The following is a 24,400-nucleotide window of genomic DNA, read 5'->3' as shown; positions in this document are numbered from 1 at the left end:
AGAAGAGGTGATATATATATATATATATACATACAATGGAATACCACTCAGCTAGCAAAAAAATGAAATCTTGCCATTTGCAATGAAGTGGATGGAACCAGAGGGTATTATGTTCAGCGAAATAAGGCAATTATACGATCTCACTCGTATGTGGGAATTTAAGAAACAGAACAGAGTTGCATAGGGGAGGGAAAAATAAAACAAGACGAAATCAGAGAGGGAGACAAACCGTAAGAGACTCTTAATCATAGAAAGCAGACTGAGGGTTGCTGGAGGGGCGGTGGGTGGGGGGATGGGGTAACCGGGTGATGGGCATTAAGGAGCGCACGTGATGGAATGAGCGCTGGGTGTTATATAAGACTGATGAATCGCTGACGTCTACCTCTGAAACTAATAATACATTATCTGTTAATTAATTGAATTTAAATTAAAAAAATCACATGGCTAAAAATTAATAAATTGAGCTAACGAAAATCGGTACATAGCAATGTTCTGGTAGTATATAGATTTAACTGTACGGTAAGGAGCAATAACTCACATTAGCTTTGATCAGCTGTGTCGGATTTGGCTCAACTAGAGGCCAAAGGATCTGTCTTTGCTCCTGGGGCTTTATTGCTATGTTATGTGGGCCACTCACCACTAGGAGGCGGTAGTAGTACCTGCTCTTTCCTTTCCAGCCACTGGGCCGTCCGAAGTCGGTAAAGCAAACGCACTGGAAGCAGGATAATTTTGGGATACATATTCTTTGGAGGGGTGGAGGAGATACACATCTACATGTTCTAGTGTTTACCTCCAAATGTAAAATTAAAACTCATCCGATTTCTGGACCTAGGGCTGATCCCTGAAAATGATGATCTGCAAACGAAGGGATCATCCAAAAAACCTGAAAGTCATAAAATTCAGATACTGGGTCAGTCTCTTCGAGATTTAACAGGTCTGGAATCTGCATTTTCACAAGTGTTCCCTAAATGGTGTGCGCTCTAGGTGATTCCATTGCCCCCCGCCCCCCCCCCGCCCAAACACACACACACCATTCTCTATTTTATGGCCCCAAACGGAAGTCTGCATGAACAGATTACATTGATGGCCTCAATATTTTGCTCCCTCCCGCCCTCACCTTCTCTCCCTCATCCCCCACAAGGTGAATGTATGGTCCTCTCACTGAAGGAGGGAGCTGGTTTCCCCTCCTTTGCACCCGGGTGAGATTTGTAACCTGCTTGGCCAATGCAAGGCAGCAGGAGTGGTATCCCCATTGCAAGCCTAAGAGAATGTATATGTTTCCCCTTGCTCTCCTGCATCTCTGCCATCACCATGAGCCTATACCTGAGCCAGTCTGATCCAGGACGAGAGAGCTACGGAACAAGGCTGAGTGCCCCAGCCATCTCGCACAAGGCCAGTCTTCATCCACCAACACCCAGACTTGGGGCCAAGTCCAGCCAGGACCAGCAGAGCTGCCCAGCCCACCTCCAGCTGAGCCCAGACATACGAGCAACAAACATTTGTGGGTGTGTGCCTCTATGCATTGTGGCTGTCTGTTACGCAGTTGTAGCTAGCTCATCCACTCCCATCTTGCAAGGGGCCACCACCAATCAAAGGAGGTGGTTTTGGGGAGAAGAGAGACCAAAGGAAATGGCTTTGCCTCCTTGCTGTACTTACCTGCTCTTCTTCTCGCTTTCCCACCAACAGAAGGAGTGCACGGTGTCTTGCCCTATTTGACGGGTTGCCGTGAGAATCAAATGTAATGATACAATTCATGGGAAGATGCTCTGTAAACCAGAGCTCTGGGCATCTCTGTGAACCCTTAGTGTCCTCCCGGATGTGCGCTATCTCACTGAATCCCCACAACCCTTCATAACAGCTGATCCTGCGGCCCTGTCCCTTCTGCCCTCAGCTCTCCTAATGCAGGTCTTAGCATCAACATCATGCCAGCAATGAGTCCTCACCTCCCTGAGTTGCTGTCTTCCCATCACCCTATTTCCTTCACGGGCTGTATCCCGATTTGTAATTTCATTTATCTTGCTTGTTGTCTGTTTCTCCTCACTACCATGAAAGCTCCATGAGTGCATAGGACCTTTCTGTCTGGTCCATCCTTGTGTCTCCAGGCATACCCCAATGTGTGGTGCACAGATGGTGGGAGACCAGATGGACCGAGCATTACCCCCATTTTGCAGACCAGGATACGAGGTCTGCAGCGTCTCGGCCGCTTGGCAAAGCCTCTCCACAACTAATTGCTGAGTCGGATTGGAACCTGGGCCTGTCTGGTTCTGAGGCCCATGGGTCTTAGGTGGCCTGGCCATGCCTCCCGGGGAGGGTTTGGTTGGTCACGGAAGTCCCGGGCCATGGCCTTGGGTGGGAGCAAGAAATGCAGCGATCAGAAAAGACAAATCAAAGCTCCTGCCTCACGGGCAATGAGTCAGAAACCTCAGCCCCTTAAAAAGCCAGACACGCTCTGTAATGAGCGCCCTCCAGACACCTGCCGGCCATCTGCGTGGGATTATGCAACACCCTCCTGGGTCACTGCCGTCCCAGAAGCTCGAGGGGAGATCGTGGTCAGAAGGGGGTTGAGAGTATGGGGCGTGGCGGGCTTCCTCGGAGGCTGGAAGCCTCTGATCATACCGGGTGTGGCTACACCAACATACAGGGTTCTCATCTCCTGTTGGATTGGGATGTATCACGAGGCGAGCTTGAAAGAGCAGACTCAGGAAATCCCGATAGGGAGGAACCAAGTGCGTGTGTGAGTTCCCTTACACCAGCAAGGACACTGGTTTATGGGTTTTTTTTATATTGTCATTATGAAGCAAATACCCGCGGTGCTACCCAGCTAACTGAGGTAGTACCTACAGTCACACCACATGGGGGGGGGGGTCACTGTCTTCTGATCAAGCAGCCATGGTCCTGACCCTGCTTTACCACCTATCCACCTGTTCCTAGCCTCCTTTCTTGGGAAAGAGCAGTCCTCAAGCTCAAAACCTCCACCAGACAACAGTTTGTACTATACACTTCATAGCATTCTTGTTTTAAATCATATCTAGGTCACTTAGGACAACCGATGCTGATTTTCAACTTACCTGATACTTTCCTTTTGAATAAATGTATTTATGTAAAAAATAGTTGCTCTGAAGAAAAATTGTTCAGCAAATAATAGTGCAGGCTGTACGTGCCTATAAGCAAAGAGCAGTGGGCAAGAGATGGGTCAATAAAGCTTGGGAAGCACGAGCTTAGCTGTGGGTAAATAGGGAACCGGATTCCGATAGGATATAGCAGGCATTTGCCATTGGGTTCGACCACCCAGTATTTGAACTTCCTTCCTCTATCGGGGAATTCCCTTCCTTCTGAGTTTTGGTGGGTTGCAGACCTCACCTCCCATTACAGCTGCTGAAAATGCCTGCTGACTATTTTCCAGCCTCCCTTGCAGCGAGGGTGTGGTCACATGCCCCGTCTTCACCGATCAGGTAGATGCGCCATGCCAGGCTCTGCAACCAGAGGAACGAGACAGCCTAGATAGCTGCCTTCCGGCGGAGCAACGGGCCGTGTGAGATCAAGTTCTCAGCGCAAAGCACCGTCTTGCGGTGCCCACAGTGGCCTCCTTGGAAAACCGTTCTCTGGAAGAATCTGAGAAAATCCACAGGGGCTTGGCCGCACACTTCCAAAGCCTGTGCTCTACCTGATTTCCTTTTTACGGAACTCCTGTTCTGTGTCAATCAGCCAGAGTCACTGCGGCTTGCAACTAAGAAGCCTGATGATACCACATGTGGGTACTACAAGCAACAGACTCTCTACTGTGCAGAGCCGAGGGCAGTGAGGACTCTATTCCAGGCTGGGAAGTGGTGGCCCTTGCATTATTATTGCAAGACATTGGTTTTACACCAAGGTTTGGCAAGCTTCTCTGTAAAGGGTCAGGTAGCAAATGTATCAGGCTTAGTGGCTCGTATGGTCTCTTTGGCAACCAACTCATCTCTGCCTTTTTTTGTTTTTAAGATTTTTCTTATTTATTTGAGAGACAGAGAGCACGAGCTGGGGAAGGGGCAGAGGGAGAGGGAGAAGCAGACTCCTCACTGAGCAGGGAGCCCGATGTGGGGCTCGATCCCAGGACCCTGGGATCATGACCCGAGCCGAAGGCAGACGCTTAACCGACTGAGCCACCCAGGTGCCTCTCATCTCTGCCTTTGAAAGCAGCCGTGAACAATGAGTCAATTAGCATGTGCGGTGGGGTGCCACTATCATTTTGTCTACAAAATCAGGTGGTGGACTGGATTGGGCCCATGGACCAAATGTTTACCCCTGGTTTAAACTGTTATCTGCATCACACCAACCATGTACCTATGGATGCTGTCATAACAGGAAAAGTAGGAACACATCGGGCTGGTGCCATGGTTAGCTTCCTAGAGTTTTCACTAAGCTCCTTCAAGAAAAAGTCAATCTTGAGCCAAAGGTGGCTCACCTAATGGCAAAAGTGGGAGAAAATACAGCTTTACTGAGATTCTTTCTGCCGGAAGGCCACAATCGAAACTGATGGTGAGTCTAGCGTTTCAGAGATTTGCAGGGACGGACGACTCAAATTCTAAGCCAGGAATTGGCCCACTTGGCCTGTAAAGGGCCAGACAGTAAAGAGTTTAGGTGTTACAGGCCACCTAAGGTCTTTGTTACCTTCTTCTTCACCTTTTTTTACAACTCTTTAAAAACGAAAAAGCGTCCTGAGCTCTCGGGCCATAAAAAAGCAGGCATTTGGCCGGCGAGCCTGCCGTGCGCTAAGCCCTGTTCTAAACTACAGGTCAGGGGTGTGGAGGCAGAAAGCCGAGCAGAATGGATGAGACAGCTAGAAAAGATAGGCCAGGTCCTAGCCTTTTTCACCAGACAAAGGGCCACCAAGCCCAGGGACGTAGCTGGGATTACGACAGCTTGAAGTTAGGGCCCCAAGAGACAGAACCTATGAGATGAAGACACAGGAGTTCTCAAGTTCAAAGATTAGGCTCACCTCACAAAAGACCATAAGGCAGAACCACCCAGCTATGCTGCTTCTAGAAACTTCGGCCACTGGGTGTTGATTCTCCTTCCGTTCATCCATTTTCCAAAGAGGATCATTTATTATAGATACCCTGTTCCTTCCCCGCCCCCCCCCCCGTTACATATTGGGCACGTTGGGGGTATATGGCTGAGCTTTTCGTCATAGGTTGCCAGGCCATGAGTAGCCACATCTGGACCTGATAAAGAGGATAATCAATGTCACCAAATGACCCCCGAGCTGGAAGTAGTAACTGGTTTTGGCTTCAGGCTGTGGACCTTTTAGGAAGGGGTTAGTTCATTTCATGAATATATAAGAATCTTAAAAATTCTTACAGAGTTGCATGTGGATGTTGGGCAGCCCAGGGATGGACTGGGGCAGACGCTGTTGGTCGCCTCTCCTCTTTTCTAAGAGGGTGCTTCCTAAGTATATCCCTCACTGAAGGAATCGGATGCCCAGCTAAGAGGCCGATGCTAAGTGTGGTAATTTTAGTTACCTCTGCCAGTGTTTGGGTTAAGCATGAAAACTGGAAAACTCAGGCCAGGCACATCAGGAAGAGTTTGCCAAAGGGTTCTAGGAAAAATCTTCTTGTTCCTAAAAAGAGACACACAAAAAGACAGTTCCCTTCTCATTTGATTAGACCACGGGATGGCAAACGTTTTCTGTAACAGGGGCAGATAGTATTACGGGCTTTGCAGGCCGTGCGTGTTCCATGGGGACTCTGACAATGAGACAGGAAGGCAGGCAGCACCATATCTAGACAAGAGGGCATGGCCGTGTTCCAATAAAACCTTATTTATGGACTGAAACTTGAATTTCACATAATTTTCATGTGTCACCAAGTATTCCTCATTTCACTTTTTTTTTTTTTTCCAATTGGGACTAAGGTAAGTCTAGACCAGGGCAGAGACTAAGTACCTAACACCTAGCACAAGACTTATACCATAATACATACACTAATACTTGGTGAATAAATATTTATGACATCCTCATGATGAAGTGGCCCCTTTACCATAAATATTAATGCATCATCATTAATGCAACATCAGAGCACCTAGACATAAAGCAATATTAACAGTTCCAAAAGGAGGGATACAGTAATAGTTCTAGACTTCAGTACCCCACCATCAGCAATGGGTAGATCATCCAGGCAGAAAATCCATAAGGACACAATGGATTGGAACTAGACTTTAGACCAAGTGGACCAGACAGACAGCTACAGAACATTCCCTCCGAGAGCAGCAGAATACGCATCCTTCTCAAGCACACATGGAGCGTTCTCTGGGATGAATCAGGCTAGATCACCAAGATTTGGTGAATGAATGAATGACTGGCTTTCTTCCAAATGGAAGAAATCTATAAAATTGAGTTCTCTGGGGTGACCCCCCATCTACCTGCCACGTGGACCAAAAACCAAGCCAAACCAACCACAAAATACCCTAGAAACACAAAGAATACAGACAGTAACCCCTGGAGATTTTAGTTTGCAACTCCCTTCTAGAGACAAGGGAATGTAGGTTCTCCAATAGATTGCTTTCACTACTTTTGGCATTCCTTAGGTAAAAATTCAAGATCTCTCTCTCTTCATCCATCCATCCATGTACCTACCTACCAACCTACCTACCTATGTACCATCTCTTTCTTTCTTTCTGGCTGAATTTTTCATTTTTTCAGCAAGAGTGTGCCGTCAAGATAGTCTGATTTTCATCATCACCCAACTCTGTAAAGCAGAAGTCTTTATTAATCAAACTAGAGAACAGGGCTGGCTCTATAGTCTTCAGGAACCACTGCAAACAGAAAATGTGAGGCTGTTGGCTCCCATTAAGAATTTTAACGTGGCACTAGCAGATCACTAACCAAGCGTGGGGTCCTGAGCCCCTGCAGGTCATTCTTCCAGGAAGCTGGTTCCATGAGAGGCAGAGGGGGTTGGAGGCTGTCCTGTGATGAATTGTCAGATCTCAGCTGCTCGCTGTAAAGACTGCACATGATTATCTTGATAAGAAATACACATGGCGCCCCGTCACTCGAAACGGTGGTTTCTCCTCTGGCTCTTGGCACGGTTGGAACACTAGAGTTTCTTGCTCTGGGCGATTTGGTTCCAAACTTTATTTGTCACGTACAGTTTCACATTATATAAAATATAGCAAATGGACTACTTTAAAGGCACATGAAACAGAACATATCTAACCACCCTTAAAATCACATTTTGTCCCCAAACCAAGATTCCCAAATTTAGCCTCTAGACCTTTGCCTTGCATTTCCCCAAAACCACTGCCCCCCCGTACACAAAACTGTCTCACCTTCCGTATTGTTAAGTAACTTTTCGACTATTAGCAACTATTTCCCCGTCCAGGCAGATTTTCAACAAAGCCACAGCTTCTGTGGATCTTCTAGCTGCTGTGTTTAGTGTGTGTACCCACAGGCTCGGGGTCGGGGTTTCTTCATCATCGGTAAATACAGAGCGTCCGAGGACTCCGATGGGCACAGACACACAACCTACAGCAGAAAGAACGTCGGGGGGTGGGGCGCCACAGGGAACGTCCCCGATTTTCCCGTATTTAGGTCTGAATATACACATTCACTCAGAGCAACAAATCAATCCTCCAAACTCATCTGAACAGAGACCCAAAGTAATTTTAATGCAAATAACAAAACAAGTTAGTCTGTCTCCATCCATAGCCCCTCCACACAAGAATTACAGTACTTTATATAAAAATGTTCTAATAGGCGCAAACTACAGTTCCTTCAAATACAGTTGTTACGAGTAACACGTTTGGTCCTAATATTTGCTTCTTGGATGTCTCAGCTAAGTGTCTGTGTTGGGGTTGTCCTTGAGTAGCTGATAATAAGCACCGAGTGAGGGCTGGTTCTACCTACAGGTAAGAAAGTTGGACAGTTTCCTCCCGGACGCAGGTCAAACCACCGGGGCGGGGGGGGGAGGGGGTGCCTGGCACATGGTAAGCACTGAATAGTCTGTTGAAAATGAACGAATGAGTGAATGAGCGGATGGAGAGAAAACCAAATCCTGTCCTGGTATCTGTAGCGGTCCTACATCACTCAAACCAGGCATCTTTCCAGTGCCACGGGACCCCGGCTGATGAAGGTCAGGTGCAGAAGCACGTACATGGCACCAGTGCGGAGACGGGGCGGGCAGGTCCCACACGCAGCCTCAGCGCACATCCCCAGCAGCGCGCTCAAAACACGGGAGGCTACAGACAGCGAGGGGCGGAGAGCTTTTCCACAGGCCCTTCCCGGGGCCACCTGCCTTGCCACATGCTCGCAGCGCTTCCACCCCTAAGGGCAAACTGCCCGCGGCATCCTGCAGGCCGGCCTCAGATCGCCGGGAGCGCTCTTCACCCAGACCCTGGCAAAGCACGTGCCCCAAGGGGCAGTGTGCACGCTGAAGTTTGAGAGCCATGGCAATCGGGAAGCTTCTCACGGCTTCATTTGCAGTCAGGACCCCGGGCCCCCCCAGAGAAGTGTCCTCTGGGGGTAACCCAGACCACACCGCCAGTAAAGGAGTGGTATTTCAGCCCATCTCGCTTTCGAACCCATGGTTGTGTTCTCTGCTGCCTTCCCCATGGTGTGTGATTACTTTTCCTAAGTTTTCCATCTGCCTCCCTCACGGGATGGTGAGCCCCAGAGGAGAGAGACTTGTCCCCGCACAGTATCCCCTGTGCGGGGCATGCACCAAGCCCTCTGCAACTTACGCTGCTGAATGAATGGTGGGTGGGTCCGCTGAGGCTCTAGAAATGGGGGTCAGGGGAGGCCGGCCAACCTTAGAAGATAGGGCGGGAAGAGAAGCGCTGGGCCTCCCCACTTAGAGGAGGAGGGAGGCAGCACCCCCAGGCTGTCTTGCTGTGGGGACACGGGGCCCAGGCTGCTACCGGGAAGGCCAACCTGTGAGCAGCTGTGGGAGAGACGGGGAAGGCCGGGGGTGATGGAGGCCAGCAGCGGCCAGCACGTCGCCATCTTGACATGATGAGATTTTTAATACTTATGAGGCAGTTCTGCTCACATGGCCCTGGGGCCCCGGTCCTCAGCTTCAGGGCACCTACGCGTCACCAAGGAGCTGGTTAGAAATGCAGGTGCCCAGGCCCCATCTCTGAAGACCCTGATCCCGTGGGTCTAAGGAGGGCCCCTGTTACTACGTTTGCTGGGGATCGCATGCTGAGATTCTTTGCCTTAGGGTGAGCCTAAATCCGACCCCAGGTTAAAGATCACCTTCCCTAACAAGGGAAGCAAGCAAGTAACATTGTTGGCAAAGGTGGGTGGCACTTTCTGGACCCAGCCCATTACGGGAGGGTCGGGGCTCTGGTCTGGATGTAGACACAACAGCAGGGGCAACACCTGTTTCTCACATGGAACTTGGCTAAACATCTGAGGGGGCTTCACCCCTACCCCACCTCCAACCCTAACACAAAGAGAATGGGGAGGGGAGGCTGAGCTGGGGGTGGAGGGGCTCGGTGTGGCTCATACCTAGGAAGGATGCCCCCCGAGACCTGGTGTTCTTGGTCTCTTCTCACATCACATCACATCCCCACGGTCAATAAACATCCCGTTGAATGTTTTCGGATTTGAGCATTGCTGGATTTGGGGCTTTGTCTCTTGGAGACTTTCAGATGGGCAGGAGTTCCGAATCCCAGCCTTCATAGTCTTTCTCTGATCTCAAGAATGCAAAAACTCTTCTCTCTCTCTCATTCTTTTTTTTTTTTTTTTTTTGGCTTTTAAAGGAAACAATATGTTTGCTAGAAAAACCACACACAAAAATATTGATTATATACAAAACGGTTATCTGAATGTGGATTTTGTACTGCAGCAAAAGCGACCTAGCTCCCGGGGTTCTATTTGCGCTTCCTCAAGATCAGGTACATGAGGCCGCTGATGAAGGTGAAGGCGAAGGCCACCCACGCCAGGATGAAGGAGTAGCCATAGCTGCCATCCAGGGTCAGGGCGTATAATCCCAGGTTGTTCCTGTGAAGGTCTTCACGCCGGTCTGTATATATGGAAGCCGCGATCATGACACACAGGCCTGCCGAAAGCAAGCAAATAAATAAATCACAGACCATGTCACAGCGTGCGCCACAGCCCGAGGGGACCATGGCTGGAGGGGAAGACACACTTAAGCTCTGATTATTGGCGGGTATTTATTTCAGTCCATGGGAAAGATCACGGCTAATATTCCGTGGCAGGTCATGGCTGCCCACCTGGATGGCTTCACTTCCCGCTTGTTGCTAGCTGAGCCCGATTTTGCTTGGGTAGCTGGATATCCAGGCCAGGGGCTAAGTCATAACTGGTCTAAGCCATGGGTCAGCCAGACAGAGAACAGTTTAGGGTCTGTGCACCACATACAATCTCTGTCCCAACTACTCAGCTCAGCCGTGGTGGTGGTGGTGGTGGTGGTGGCGGCGGCGGCAGCAGCGGCGGCGGCAGCGGCGGCGTGGACGTAGCCACAGGCAATATGCGAATGAGCGAGCGGGGCTACGTTCCAGTAAAATGCTATTTACAAAACAAGGCAGTGAACCAGATTTGGCCCGTGGACCGGACTCTGCTAACCAACCCCCACCTCCAGGCAATCCTGTTCCTGTTTACTTATAACAGTTTATGGGGCGCCTGGGTGGCTCAGTCGTTAAGCGTCTGCCTTCGGCTCAGGTCATGATCCTGGGGTCCTGGGATCGAGTCCCACATCGGGCTCCCCGCTCGGCGGGAAGTCTGCTTCTCCCTCTCCCACTCCCCCTGCTTATGTTCCTGCTCTCACTATCTCTCTCTCTGTCAAAAAAAAAAAAAAAAACAACTTTATAACAGTTTATGGATCCACATGTGTCCCAGTTCTGGCCACAGAAAAATCCTTCAGTGAAAAATATTACTCCCTGGAAAGAGAGAGATGGGGGTGGGGAGGAAGCGTTTTTTGTTGCTGTGCTTTCCCTTGTTTATTGTTTCAGATACTGTTATGTCAGGAGGAATGTGTGGAGCTGCAGCAGCCTTTTAGGGGCCATGAGGAGGTCATCACTGACACTCTGAAGATGAGATCATCAAAGGATCAAGTGGAGGTTTCTTGATGCTGCTGAGCTGCCAAACGAACAATGGCACCTTCCACCTTCAAGCTTTTGGTTGTATCAGAAAAGTAAAGGTCTTTGTGGCTGAAGTCACTGTTAATTGGATTTTCCTCTTACTTGAAGTCAAAAGCATCCTGAGTGAATCACCAACGGACGTTAGTGGCAGGATGAGGTCAAGTACCCTGATCTTCCTTGGGGACCCTGTGCCTCTTCCCTCCATACCAAGATAGCACGTTCTTGATGGCAACTCCTACTTACCCTACAGATCCTGGCTCAGGCTTCATGTCTTGGGCACGCCTACCCTGACCCTCTAACTAAATCCAGACTCTGAGGTAGAAAATGTCCTGCCACAGCATGGCGGCTGGCTTTCCTTTCCAAATCCTCACCCGCTGCGCTGCTCTTGGCTCCTACTTGAGGCGGCTGGGAAGGGAATGCTTATTCCAGGAAGCCCGTCCTTGTACTTACATGACATGAGCTGGATGATGGAGGTTAGCACGAACCTCTCTCCCTGCTTGAGGCGGAAGAGCTGGAGCACAAATATCAGGAAGGCAATGCAGCAGAGAACGGTGGACAGGATCATGGTGGCCTGGACCGCCTGCATCGTGGGGTAATCTGTGGCGAGAGGACGAGAGCACGTGACTGAGGACCGCAGACCCCCAGGCCCCTCAGGGGGACACAGTGGCAGGGACAGGTCCAGAGCGGGGACGACAGGAGGCAGAAGTACGTCTGCACAGTATGAGCACAAGAACAGCCAAGGGCTCGTCCCAACATCCCCTCCCCCACAGCGTCCCTTTGCGCACCGGACCAGATGGTCCCCACCGTCCTTTTCTGGAAAATGGAGCGAGAACCACCTGCTCTGTCATTCTTCTCAGTCTGGGTATTGCCCCCAGAGGCATGGCTCATGGTTGGGGAATTTTTCTTTTTTTTTTTTTTTAGAAGCACAGCCCCTCAGGTTCCAGCCTGGCAGATTCTGGTTCGGGAGGTCAGGATTAGGGGTCTCCAGAGGGGCTCTTGGGGATTTGGGGCTCACGGGGCTGAGTGACCTTCAGAAAGTGCTCTGTGGACTACCTAACACCCCCCTGAAAAGAAGACAGTTAGCCTTGTGACTGCTACTTAGGAAAAGAGAAAGCAAGGCTTCTCAGATTAGCCTTGGAGAGCGGGGCTCAGCAGAGGGAAGTCTCAGCAGAGAAAGGAGCCAGTCCGGGACAGAGGACGCTGCATGTGGGAAGGACAGAGCAGAAGCCACATGATGGAGGGCACAGAGAAGGGGTCAAGTGCACAGACTGGAGCCCCCTGCATGGTTCAGTCTCCTCACCTGAGACTCCTCCCCACCGCATAGGCAGGGGAAGTACAAGGAATTCATTCAGGGATTTTGGGGGTGCTGCAAAAAGGGGGAGTCCCATGTAAGGGCTGAATGTTATCACCAGGACACAGCTAAGAGAGGTGCAGGGACAGTGGCCAAAGTTGCACAGGGAAACCTAAGAACGAAGCTTCTCCTTCTTCCCCAATTTTGCCTGAAACTGACCAGAGGGAAGTGTAATTCCTAAGTACTTCCTGAAATGCTTCGAGGGACGGATCCTGGTTCATCCTGGCTGCACGTGAGGGTCACCCACAGAGCACCTAGGCCCTCGCCCCATTCCTTATGTTGAGGAAAGAAACCCGGCCCCCCCGCACACAAATACACATTGTACGACTCCATCTATATTAAGTCCAACAACAGACCAGGGTGACAGAAGTCAGAAATGGTCGCCCTCAGGAAAGGGCTCGCGGAAAACAAGTGGAAATGGGCCCAGGGGAACTTTCTAGGGTGATGGGAAAGTTCTCTATCTTGCTTTGGGTGGTGGTTACGTGGCCGTACATATAATTGTCAAAACTCTTTAAGCCGAGCCCTTAAGGAGTACGCAGTTTCTTGTTCGTGAATTATAGCTCCGTTAAAAATAAAAATCCAGCATGCTACACAGAGAGGAAATAAATCAGAATCTCTGGTGTTGGAATCAGGCATGGGGGTGAGCGGGGTAAGGTTCCCCAGGCAAGTCCAATGTGGGGCCAAGGTTGTGACCCTCTGGCTAAGAGTGGTGTTCTGCACATTTGCCCGATCTCAGAAATCACCTGGGGGCTTGTTAAAAATACAGATTCCTAAAAAATAAAAAACAGACTCCTCGACCTCTCCCCCTGAGATTACAGCCCAGTGGTTCTGGGGCGGGCACCAGGAACCCGTATTTTGAATACCCCAGGTGATGGTGCAAATATGGATTGCTGTGGACCACTTACATCTCCTTAAAATCCCTATTATCGAAATCCTAACCCCCAACGGGATGGCATTGGGACATGGGGCCTTTAGGGGGTAACCAGGTCACGAGGGCAAAGAACTCGTGAATGGGATGAGTGCCCGGATGAAGAGACACAGCAGCTGGTTCTGCTCTCTGCCCTCCACCCTCTAAGAAGAAGGTGGCTGTGCACAAAGCAGGATGAGAGGCCTCACAGGACACCAGATCTGCCGGCACCTGTGAGGCACAGAAGCTCTGCTGGGCCCAGAAACAGAGAAGGGAAGGGTGTGCACCCCTAGCTCTTGGCTTCTGCCAAGAGACACCCCTCCTGTCTCCAGCTTGCACTGAGCACTCGGCCAGGCCCCTCCAGGTATGAAAGCAGAGAACAGGGGAGCCCTCAGCCTGAGCTAAGGTGTTCCGTATCAGCTGGGCACTCACCCTGAAAGTTCGCATCGATTTCTGTACAATTCGTGTTGTTGACACACACTCTCCAGACATCTGCAAAAAACTCTTCTCCTACCCACCAGGCCTATAAACACAAACAGAAACACAGGGAGGGGCTCTTGGTTAACCATGGAAACACTGACTTCTACTCAGGCGCGAGGCACAGTGGTAAATCAATATTCGGGACCAGCGCTTCTCCATCTGCCACGTGCATGCGAGTCACCGGGGAGTCGGGTTAAAATGCAGATTCTGATTTGAGAGGTCTGGGATGGGGCCTGGGATTCTGCATTTCCAACAGGCTCCCCCAGGAGACCCATGCTGTGGGGCGGTTGAAAAGTAAGACACGGGCCGGGGGGCCAGGGGGCCGGGCCCTCCCAGGGCATAGGAGCGCGGATGAGGCTCAATGGGTGGTCACAAGCGTGCACGGTGGTAAATCCACATCAACTATAGGGGCGATGTCAGGGGGGTGACAGAGGCTGAAATCCAGGGGCAAGGCCTGGGTACAGAGGGAATGATCAGAAAAACTCTCCTGCTTTCAGTCCGATTGCATGCTTCCTCTCTGGGCTTCTGCAGCTCCCTGCCCCCAGTGGGCCCTCCTTCTGCCTTCCTATCCACCCAAAGACAGGAATCTCCCCCTCCCATCCTCCAGCAACCGACGTTCATTGAACTCCCACCATGTGCTGGCTACATGTCAGGCGCGATTCCTAACTCACAAGGACACCCTCTGGCTCCCTGACGGGCAAACACAAGGCCTGTCCGTGTCTTCTCGGAAGTGCACAACACAAGCACCCAGGGGTACCCCAAAGGATTAACGGGTGCTGGGGCTGATGGCTTTTCTGCCCCTAATGTCTGTCTGTCCCTTTCACCCTCTCTGGGACCCTTTCAGGATCCCTTAGGGGTAATTGCAAGGCACAGAAAAAGGAGACTCTGAAAGAACACTCACTACCGTTTATTTCACCGAGCACGGGTCCTCTGGATAATGACAGGCCCAAATACTTGAAGCCACAGCTTCAGTGTGATCTCTGCCCTGGCCACTCACTTCGAGAACCTTCAGGAACCCAAATGGATCACTGCATTTACCTCCCTTACGGGATCTAGGGTCGGGAGTGGTTCGGATCCCAGTTCTGCCACTTACTGCTGCATAAAGTCCACAGCTGTCAAAACTGCCCTGAGGCCCAGTTCCCTCATCAGTAACCGGTGCCAGAAGAGGGCCGATCTCGTAGGCGTGAGCTGAGGACCAAAGGAGATGATGCACATAAAAGGGCCTAGGACCTGGCCAGAGGGAGCTCTCCCTAAGTGGCAGGTGTTGTGATGGTCTATGTTGTTACGGGATGATTAATCAACAGGAGTCCTAGATGTAGGCAGAGATGGTGCCCACTCGTGAGGTGTACTTGGGGGCTTCTGGAGCAGTGTTCCTGACTCTAAATGCCTCTGAGGTTGAAATGATCAGGATTGAAGCCAGGCCTTTGGGTCAAGGTGGGGGCCATTGAGGACCTCTGGTACAAAGCTTCATTTCCTGCCAGGGGAGATATTAATCTGTACCAATAGGTCATTTATCAAATGCATTCCTGCCATATGGCTGCAAACTGGATACTTAAGTAAAAAGTTCAGTTTTTCAGGGGAGCATGGGCCGTCGCTAGGGAGGGCATGGCGAGGTGACTATCAATTGGGTTCCTGATTTATAAGAAGAAGGCAAAGGCAGGAGGGGCAGCACCTGGGAGGGGTCACCTGGGGGATCTTGGGCAGTGGTCCTCAACTGAGGGTGGTTTTGCTCCCCCGCAGGACGTTTGGCCATGTCCAAAGAAATTTTTGGTTGTCACAAGTCGGAGTAGGAGTGCTTGCCGTCTAGTGGGCTGGGACCAAAGATGCTGCTAAGCATCCTACAGTGCACAGGATGGCCCCAGAGCAAAGCATAACCCAGCCCCAAATGGCAGAGTGCTGAGGTTGAGAAATTTATCTAGAGGAGGGTTGAATCCAAGCAGCATCCTCAAAGAGCTTTCTACACCCAAGGTACCACACCAGGCTCTGTGGGGGAATCAGGGATGAGAGAAGCCAAGTCCCTGCGCATCCAGACCTAACCATGGGGCCCTCCAAACCTCCACATATAGGCCGAGTCCTTGGGCCTAACCCGTGATGTCTCCACAGGGAGGACAACCCAATACCCTAATCACCTTGGGGAAGTTCTCAATCCTGCTTCTATGGACTGCAGGATGCAGGGGTTGTGGGATGGTCAGAAGGAAAAGGGACTTACATTGTCGATGGTGGCGACGAACAGCAAAGCAGCGGAAGTGATGTGGAAGACAATGATGAAAGCCAGGAGCACCAACATTTTCAGAGGGCGTGGCGGGGCGAGGGGTCACGCTTAAAGCCCAGAGAGAGATGCTAAAGGGGGTGCAAGAGAGAAATACATTCGTCAATGGCAGAACAAAATTAAATGATAAATGGGCAATTTTTTTTAAAGATTTTATTTATTGGACAGAGGGAGACACAGCGAGAGAGGGAGCACGAGCAGGGGGAGTGGGAGAGGGAGAAGCAGGCTTCCCGCCGAGCAGGGAGCCCGATGCGGGGCTCGATCCCAGGACCCTGGGATCACGACCTGAGCCGAAGGCAGACGCTTAACGACTGAGCCACCCAGGCGCCCCCAAAGCAGGCAATTTTTAGTGGGGTTTTAGAAAATCAAAAACCACGGCGCCTGGGTGGCTCAGCTGGTCAAGCGTCCGACGTTTGATTTCTGCTCAGGTCATGGTCTCACCCTCAGTCAGGCTCCGCACTCAGCAGGGAGTCTGCTTGGGATTCTCTCCCTCTCCCTCTGCCCCTCCCTGCACTTGCACTCTCTCTCTCACTAAATAAATAAAATCTTAAAAAAAAAAAAAAAGAAAATCGAAAACTGCTCTTCTCATCATTCCTCCCCTGGAGAGACTTTACCGGACAAAATCTGGCGTGAGGAGATGCTCCTTGTGGCGTCCAGATGCCAAATACTCCTTGTGAAGGACAGGTGAGGACCAATTCAAATCCCGAATTCAGAAAAGCATTGCCCCTCTTCCGAGCGGCCGCTGCATGCAGGCGCCAGGGCAGGAAGGAGCGGCTCTATATGTCCTAAAAGGCTGCTCCCCAGCCCCCACCCACCAGGCAATGGTGGCCATGCCCTGGGGGGCTCACAGCCTGGGGGGGGCGGGGAGGCGCGGAGCTCAGTCCCAGTATTCAGAATCCTAGCAATGGTGCCTAACAAAGCAAAATCAATCCCAACATGAAACTATTTCCTAATGATATGACCATTTGTCAAATTAATCCCCAAGCACCCCTTCTCTTGACATCTACCCCTGTTTGAACAACATCTAACCACAAAATGAAGACACAGTGAACGGCCTACAGCGGCTGGTTCATTTCCCTCTCCCAGGGCCTGGGAGGACTGCATTTCCCAGCCTCCCCTGCAGTGAGGGTGGAGCCTTGTGACTCATTCTGGGCAATGGGCTGCAAGCAAGCCTGGCGCGCGTCATTTCCGCGCTGAAGAGCAGATGTGAGTTCTCCCACATCCCTCCCCTACGAAGTGGCCGGCATGGTGCAGCCACAATTCATCGAAGCCTCCCACTTTGGACAGATACTGTGATGGACAAATTAAACCTCTGGGTGTTAAACCACTGATATTTGGGGGTAAATTTTTTTTTTTGCTATGGCTGGACAGTCTCAATAATATGCAGTAGGAAGGGACTGCAAAGTAAAATTGGAAATCTTGTAAAAGAACTGGGGTTGTGTCTGGTTTTGAAAAGTGACACTGGAGGGCTCCTCAGAAGTTGCCGAAGGCATTCATACACGACGGCTTGACCTCCCTGACCATGCTTACTCTCACGCATGGGACTCATTATTCCATCATGGGGACAGACGCTCGTGGGCTCACACAGGGTGACTCCATAAGACCCAGGACTCACTAACAACCAGCCAGGAGCCTCGGCTGCAGAGCTCAGCCTGAGCAGTCCCAGCTGTGATTCTGCACATCATCACTTAGAAGAACCCAACGAACCAGCTCAAAGATTCTTTCAACTCTTTTTAAAGGGACAAATGCTCCTTTATTTATGCCTGCATCATCTTTTTTTTTAAATTATTTATTAGAAAGAGAGAACGAGTGAGGGGAGGGGCAGAGGAAGAGTGAGAAGCAGACTTCCCGCTGAGTGTGGAGCCAACATGGGGAATCAATCCCAGGACCCTGAGATCATGATCTGAGCTGAAGGCAGATGCTTAACCTACTGAGCCACCCAGGCGCCCCACACCTGCATCATTCTCAACTGTCATCATAGGCTGCGCCCAAACAGACACATTTCTGACCCTTGTCAAAAAGCCAACCTAATCAGGCAGGGTCATAAACACCAGGGTGATAACAGACCTCATATGTTATCCAGGTCAGATGACACAAAAGCATATGGACACATAACTAAAACTTTCCAGAAGAGTGGGGGAAAAGGCTGTAACTCAGTTTTCTCCAAAGTGTGGAATTCAAATGCTATAGGGCATGATTTGGGTTGGAACATTGATTGATATGGCGTTAAATAACACTGAACCACATAGTGAGAAAGTCCCCATTCTAATCCGTCTGAGTCCAACAAGGAAAAAGACCCAGTTTGGTGCTAGCCTGTCTCAAACAATTGCCATTTGGAGAAAAGAAGAGAAAGAGAAAGAAGAGAAGAGAAAAGGGAAGGGGAAAGGGAAGGAAAGAAAGGAAAGGAAGAAAGAAAGAACTTTAGGCAGGTCACAGTGTAGCTAGAATTTAACAATGTTGCTTAGATTTTATTACATTTATTTTTAAGGTTCTTTCTTTTTATAAGAAGTAATGCTATTTATAGACAAGTTTGAAGTTTTAAAAGTGAGTCATTTAAGAAAACTATTATGTAAATAAAAGGACGGGTGGCCTTCAGTGTTAACAAAAATCCTGAGGGTGGTTCTCAAATGCCTAAGGTCTGGGAGGCACTGCTTTAACACCCGGGAGTGAGTTCAGCTGGAATCCCAGACATTAGGAAGGAGCTCCTGCAGAGAAGACAGTAAGTTTTTACAAGAGGTCTTGATTGAGTCCAGAGAAAGATCGAGGGGCATACAGATTGGTTTGAACTGGTAGATGTCCAGGAAAATTAGGGCAAGTAAATGCCAACTACCTGGTGCTCCCCCATGATGATGCCTGGATCTCCCGTAAAAACAAAATGGGGGTAAAAAAATAGAACTTGTGCTCCTAGGACATTGCTCGTGACCTCACCAGAGGCTTTGGAGGAAATTATTCATAAGTAGAAGAGATCCCCTGAACCTTTAAGAGGGACCCTTTGCTCCTGCATCTTTACACCAATTGTCCTTCTAACCACTATGCCGGAGGCCACTCTCCTACTTCCCTTCCTCAGGGAACCATTCTTGAGGTTTCCGTGTGGAGGTAACTGCACCAGAGTGACACTTCGGGGCTCATGCCCCGCCCCTCACTCACTCCTTCGCTCCTGATTGGAGGGGGCATCCAGCGTCCCCTTTCCGGATTGGTGGAGCTCAGACGTTAAGGGCGTGCTGCGCAGCGCTGTGCTCTTCCCCACACCTCCTCCCTAGACGGGGGAGCAGGAGAGTTTGCTCGCTGGGAGCCCTCAGTTTCCATTTCCTGAGGTTGGGGGGGGCGGTTTTCCCTGGGCTGGTGGGGTGTGGAGCGGAGAGCCCATTCTCCAGCCTAGCTTCTCTCCCCACCAACAGCCCTCCAGGATCATTCTCTTGCAGCCATTCCACCTCACTGCTGGAATGGCTGCCGGGTTGGTGTTGGGTTGTGTGGCTCATGCCACAGTCTACCCGCTGGTTCCCCACTGATGGCCATCGAGGTCCTTTCCGAACATTCTGCTACTTCAAACTACACTGCCTGCGGACATCCTTACATTTCTTTCTTTTTAAACATTTTATTTTTAACTATTCTCTACTCCCAGGATGGGGCTTGTTGAACTCCCGAACCTGAGATCCGGATCCCACGCTCCACCGACTGAGCCAGCGAGGCGCCCCCCCCCCACACTTATTTCTCTGCACACTTGCATCAGTGTATCTGAAGGGCAGATTCCTAGAAGTGGAGGTGCTGGGTCGAAATATATGCACTTGCAGTTGATTTTGCTTTTACTTTTTTTTTTTTTTTTTACTCAGTTTAGCCTACCAGACACTTGGTGCTATGCCATCCTCCATCTTCAAAGGTGACCTACTGGACCAACTGGTGTGCATGGCCTGGAGCGGGGGGTGGAGAAGACTCCATGTCACTTTTTTGACTTATTCCCACCCGTAGTTCCCCAGGAAGTGTAATCCTGGGCTCTACACACCAGCCTCTGCCATCTCCTGGGTCCTTCCCAGCAGAGCGCCCCTTCCCACGACACACACCCATCTTTCACCCCTGCACCCTCTGCACACCCTCTGCGCACCCTCTCGGGAGACACTGAAGAGCACACAGCCCCCTGGGCTGGGAGCTGCATGAACACCGACCCACCAAACCCAAGGTGGCACCGAATTTAACCTTGCCATTCACAGAGATTTACTTCCCCCTCCCCAAAATGTCATACTGAATGCCTATCCCTCTTGCTTCCCCTTGTCCTTGTGGGCTTCAGGGCCCGGTCTCAGTTCCCTGGCACAGAGTTCCCTGGAGGACTCCCTTTTGACACCCTCGGCTGGCTCTCCCTCGCACTATCTAGGTCTCAATTCCAACACCCCCTCCTCGGAGAGGCATCCAGATCACCTGCTATGAAGCACCCACGCCCCCTCCCCATATGGTCATTCCTGTCCCCCTGGCTTATTTCCTTCCAAGGACCTCATGGTCTCAAAATATTTCATTTGTTTCCATGCTTATTATCTATCTCCCCCTGTTCACTGCTGTGCCCAGTGCACAGAAAGCTATTTGCTCTTGTTCATAGTTTTAAAAATGTGTAACGGTGACAGCTCTTGAGAAACTCAAAGCCCTGATCGTCCAGAGGCGGTAACTGAGACCAGGGAGGGCCACACTTGCTGGGATCCCACAGCGAAGCAGGAGCACGGTCAGGACGGCAGTGTGTCCTGGCCCCCACTCCAACGGCCCTTTCGACCTCACCGGGAGACCGCTCAGAGGACAGGAGAGTTTCCCAATGTCAGTAAGCATTTCCCAGCGGCCTCTGCCACGTGCCCCACAACCCACACCAGGCAGCGCCAGCCACCATGCGGTTCCTCGGGCGATTTCTTCAGGGGCCTGGCCAGCCCAGTTTCGAAAAGGCCACCTGGATTTGGGCGTTGACCTGTCTGAAGGTGGGAGGCTGTGCTCGGTGAGCTTTTCAAGCTCCTGTCTAGAAATCCAAGTCTTAAGACTTGCAGGACTTCTTTTTTAAAAGTACGTTTTGATCTACGTAATACATGTGATGACAAAGAAAAAAAAAAGCCCCAAAGATAAAAGAACCAAAGGCATGTGATGAAAAACCAAACCCCCGCCCTACCCCCCCTACCGCCACCCCCCCACCCCAGTCCGGGCAGTCACTTTTAACCCCTTCAGCTGTGCTTTCCCCAGAATTCCCTATTTCCAGACAACATTCCTACACTTCTCCATTCCTCTGCTGTAAACATTGACTTCCTGCCCACGGGTTGGGGGGGGGGTTTCTTTGCCACCATCGCCCCCCCCCCACCCACTCCCTCCATCCCCACACAGTCTCGCCATCCTCAACGTGGATCACCGCCCTTAACATCATATGACCACGTAGTAACTGTTGTCAACTGCGGAACAAAACGGGATGCTGTGATTGCTTTTTCTCTTCTTTGAAGAACACTTCTTGTCCTTGGCATTGCTAGCGGGGGCTCCGTCTGCTGTCCACACATCTTTAGTTCTCTCCAAAATTTTATCATTCCGAGCCCTCAGTCGGGCCCCCTCTGCTCCCGGCCACTGCTGTTGCCACCTGCGGAGCAAGACTGGCATTCTTCAGGGAGGACTAGCGAAGTCCCCTGACTGGGAGCAGGGCACGGCAATGCCGGCATGACCCCGAGACATGGAGGAGGTAAAGCAGGTCCCGGCGGGGGGGGGGGCTCACCCCACCTGACTCTCCATGATTAAAGGTGGAGCTGCGGTTTACACAGCACGTCTTGTTTTGGACCTGCACGTCAACCCTGTGAAGCTGGCTGGACAAGGTATCATTATGCCAACTTTACACATGAAAAGACTGAGGCTCACCAAGGCGTCAGGTGATTTGTCAAAGTTGGCAGAGATGGATTCCAACCCCCGCTTTTCCAACTCAGGCTCCAGGACATTTTCTGCTACCCTCCTTCCTGCTCACATGTTTAGGGCCTAATGAAAATCACACGGTGGCCCAGTTCACATCAGGCAAGGGGACGCGGGCAGGGTCTTCACCCTTTACCTTTGGTGGGCCTTCCCCCAAGCTCTGCAGCAGGCAGGAGGGATCTGGGGAGGCAGCGTCTCTCTGCGCTGCCCATGAGCTAAGGCTGGGATATGACCGGGCCCATTAGAGGGGACCTGATGGAGAACTGCACGTAGGTCTTCATTTGTCCTAAAAATAGTGTTTCCTGCATGTTTGATCCTGTAGCTCACTGGCCCCAACGCTGAAGCCAGCGTTGTCTTTATTGATCTACTTGGGAGATGGGTCTGGATTTTGGAGATGGCTTTTCCTTAATCACTTGATCAATGCAGCCCCTTTCCACCCGGAAACTCAGGTGGGTCTTGCAGACTCTCCAACCTTGATTTAGGTGCAATGGAGGAACCACGGGAAAGTATCTTGAGATTGAAGGCCTACATGCTCTCCATTCTATAAAATACCCACAAAAATAATCACATAAAATAATAGGGAATCCAGGGAATTAGAACTTAAGATTCAAAAGAATTTTTTTTTTCCAGGAAAAAGAATCAGTAACTGGCAGAGGAAGAATCAGTGAATGGGTTTCTGAGAGCAAGCCCCCTCTGGGCGTCAGACCTGGAGTCAGTGGGGGTGAGCCACCGGGAGGTGTCGGTGGGACTCTGGAAATTCTGTGCACAGAAGGAATATCAAGTTCTGACGGTGGACGGGAGGAGGGACAGCACTCCCCGAAATGTCCAGCCAGACCTCAGGTGACAAATAAGACACACCAAACACTGGCATCTCCTCGCTGGCTCTTAGGTAGAGGTGCCATCCTGCTTTGCCTTGGCCCGATGTTTGCCTGAAGTGTGTGTGTGTGTGTGTGTGCATGTACACACTGCACGTCTAGTTCTGGGTGGGGAGAAGCTCCTGCTGGTGACTCAATGGCCCTCCCTCCCCCAGGAGCAACACTTGGTTTGCTGCTGATGGTGGGACATCCCCATGAGGTCTCGCAGGTAAGAAGGAGGTTACGGGGCCTGCCCCGGGCAGAGTAAGGGTCCCCCCTCTCCTTCGCTCCGTAAAAACACAGCTCCCTGCTGCAGCCCCCACCTTTGTGGCTCAAAAGAAGGGGATCTGGCATTTGCTCGATTACGTGCTAGGGAACAAGACAGCGAGCCGGCCAGCTTCCCGCGGGCAGAGCACACACTGTTAAGACGGCCACGCGGCCCACCCGCTTCTATTCCCACCCTCGGGAGTTCTTCCTACGATTTAAACCACGGCCCATTCTCAGCCCGAGTTGGAGCCGGATCCCGGACTTGGAAGCAGGAGGACAATCCTGAGCTGTGGAAGTTTTAAAAACAGACCTGAGATGTCTGGCGTCTGGAGGTCCGGGGTCATTCCCTCAACCCAGAAGCACTCCACCCACAGCTCCAGCTCGAAAGGCCAGGTTTGAACCCTGGGGAAGGCCACGCTGCCGGAGGGACTCCGAGGCCCGCTCCGGAGCTGGAGGTGCTCACCCCAGGGCTGGCTGGCGGGAAGCCCGGCTCCTCCCACCACCCATAGAGCTCGGAGGGGCAGTGGCTTTGGCCTCCGTTTTCAGGAAGGCAGAGGTCAGCTCGGCCTCCTGCCCTGGGATCTGGAGACCAGCCATGCTGGAACATCCAGGCGTCCAAGATGCCCTCGGGCTGGCGGAAGCCCCTGTGCCCTGGGCAGCCCAGCTCTGCGTTCACCGTGGCTGGGGCTTCTGGGCACAGCGCCAACACTTGACTCGCTGAAGAAAGGGCGACAGGAGGGACACTGGGATCTAGCGATGCTCCGGGGCAGAAGCCCAGGATGATCCTGCCTGTGCAGGCCCCGAGTCTTCCAGTCTATTAGAATAATCATGACCACAACAGCACCGATGATGGCAGCCAACATTCAGTGCCTCCTAAGCTCTTACTCATTCCTCACAAAAACACTATGATGTAGGTGCTATAATTAGCCTCACTGAATACGTAAAGAAAAGGCTCAGAGAGGTTAAGCAACTTCCCCAAGGTCACACAGCTAGCGAAGGCTGGATCTGGGATTTGAACCCAGGCAATCTGCCCACCCGAAATCTGAATTTCTTTTCCCTCCTGGGGTCCTATTTCTTTAAGATCTGATCAGATGGGTCCGAGTTCCTGGGGCCACAGGTGGCTCTGGACGCTGGCCAGCACTACATACCATTATTCTAGGACCCACAAAGTGAGACACAGGTCACCCACGAGTCCCTCAGGCTGGAAGCGCCTGTCTTCACTGCACGCAGGGTAAACACGTGTCATTGAGGGGACAGCCCCCCGTCAGAAGGATGGGCAAGGGCTATGATCC

General features: G+C 51.2%; 1 protein-coding gene across 3 annotated transcripts in view; it reads right to left on the bottom strand.

Moving 5' to 3' along the window:
- Window positions 1–7,619: 7,619 nt before the first annotated feature.
- The window catches only part of EMP2 (epithelial membrane protein 2), a 62,982-nt gene continuing 46,201 nt past the window's right edge, over window positions 7,620–24,400 (bottom strand). For 2 of the 3 annotated variants that reach the window (XM_073899524.1, XM_025855648.2), the window contains exons 2-5: window positions 16,021–16,151; window positions 13,764–13,854; window positions 11,524–11,670; window positions 7,620–10,034 (exon numbers count right to left, since the gene is read on the bottom strand). In XM_073899524.1, coding sequence (XP_073755625.1) covers window positions 9,847–10,034; window positions 11,524–11,670; window positions 13,764–13,854; window positions 16,021–16,098 — 504 coding nt within the window. In that variant the 5' untranslated portion in view covers window positions 16,099–16,151 and the 3' untranslated portion in view covers window positions 7,620–9,846. Of the gene's footprint in view, window positions 10,035–11,523; window positions 11,671–13,763; window positions 13,855–16,020; window positions 16,152–23,418; window positions 23,554–24,400 lie in introns of those variants that run through there. The other variant, XM_073899523.1, reaches the window with a different exon arrangement.

Source organism: Callorhinus ursinus, unplaced genomic scaffold (assembly GCF_003265705.2).
Source record: "Callorhinus ursinus isolate GAN/ISIS: 27379988/994484 unplaced genomic scaffold, GSC_fseal_2.0 scaffold13, whole genome shotgun sequence".
NCBI classification, from domain to species: Eukaryota; Metazoa; Chordata; class Mammalia; order Carnivora; family Otariidae; genus Callorhinus; species Callorhinus ursinus.
This window is presented reverse-complemented; position numbering and strand designations above follow the sequence as displayed.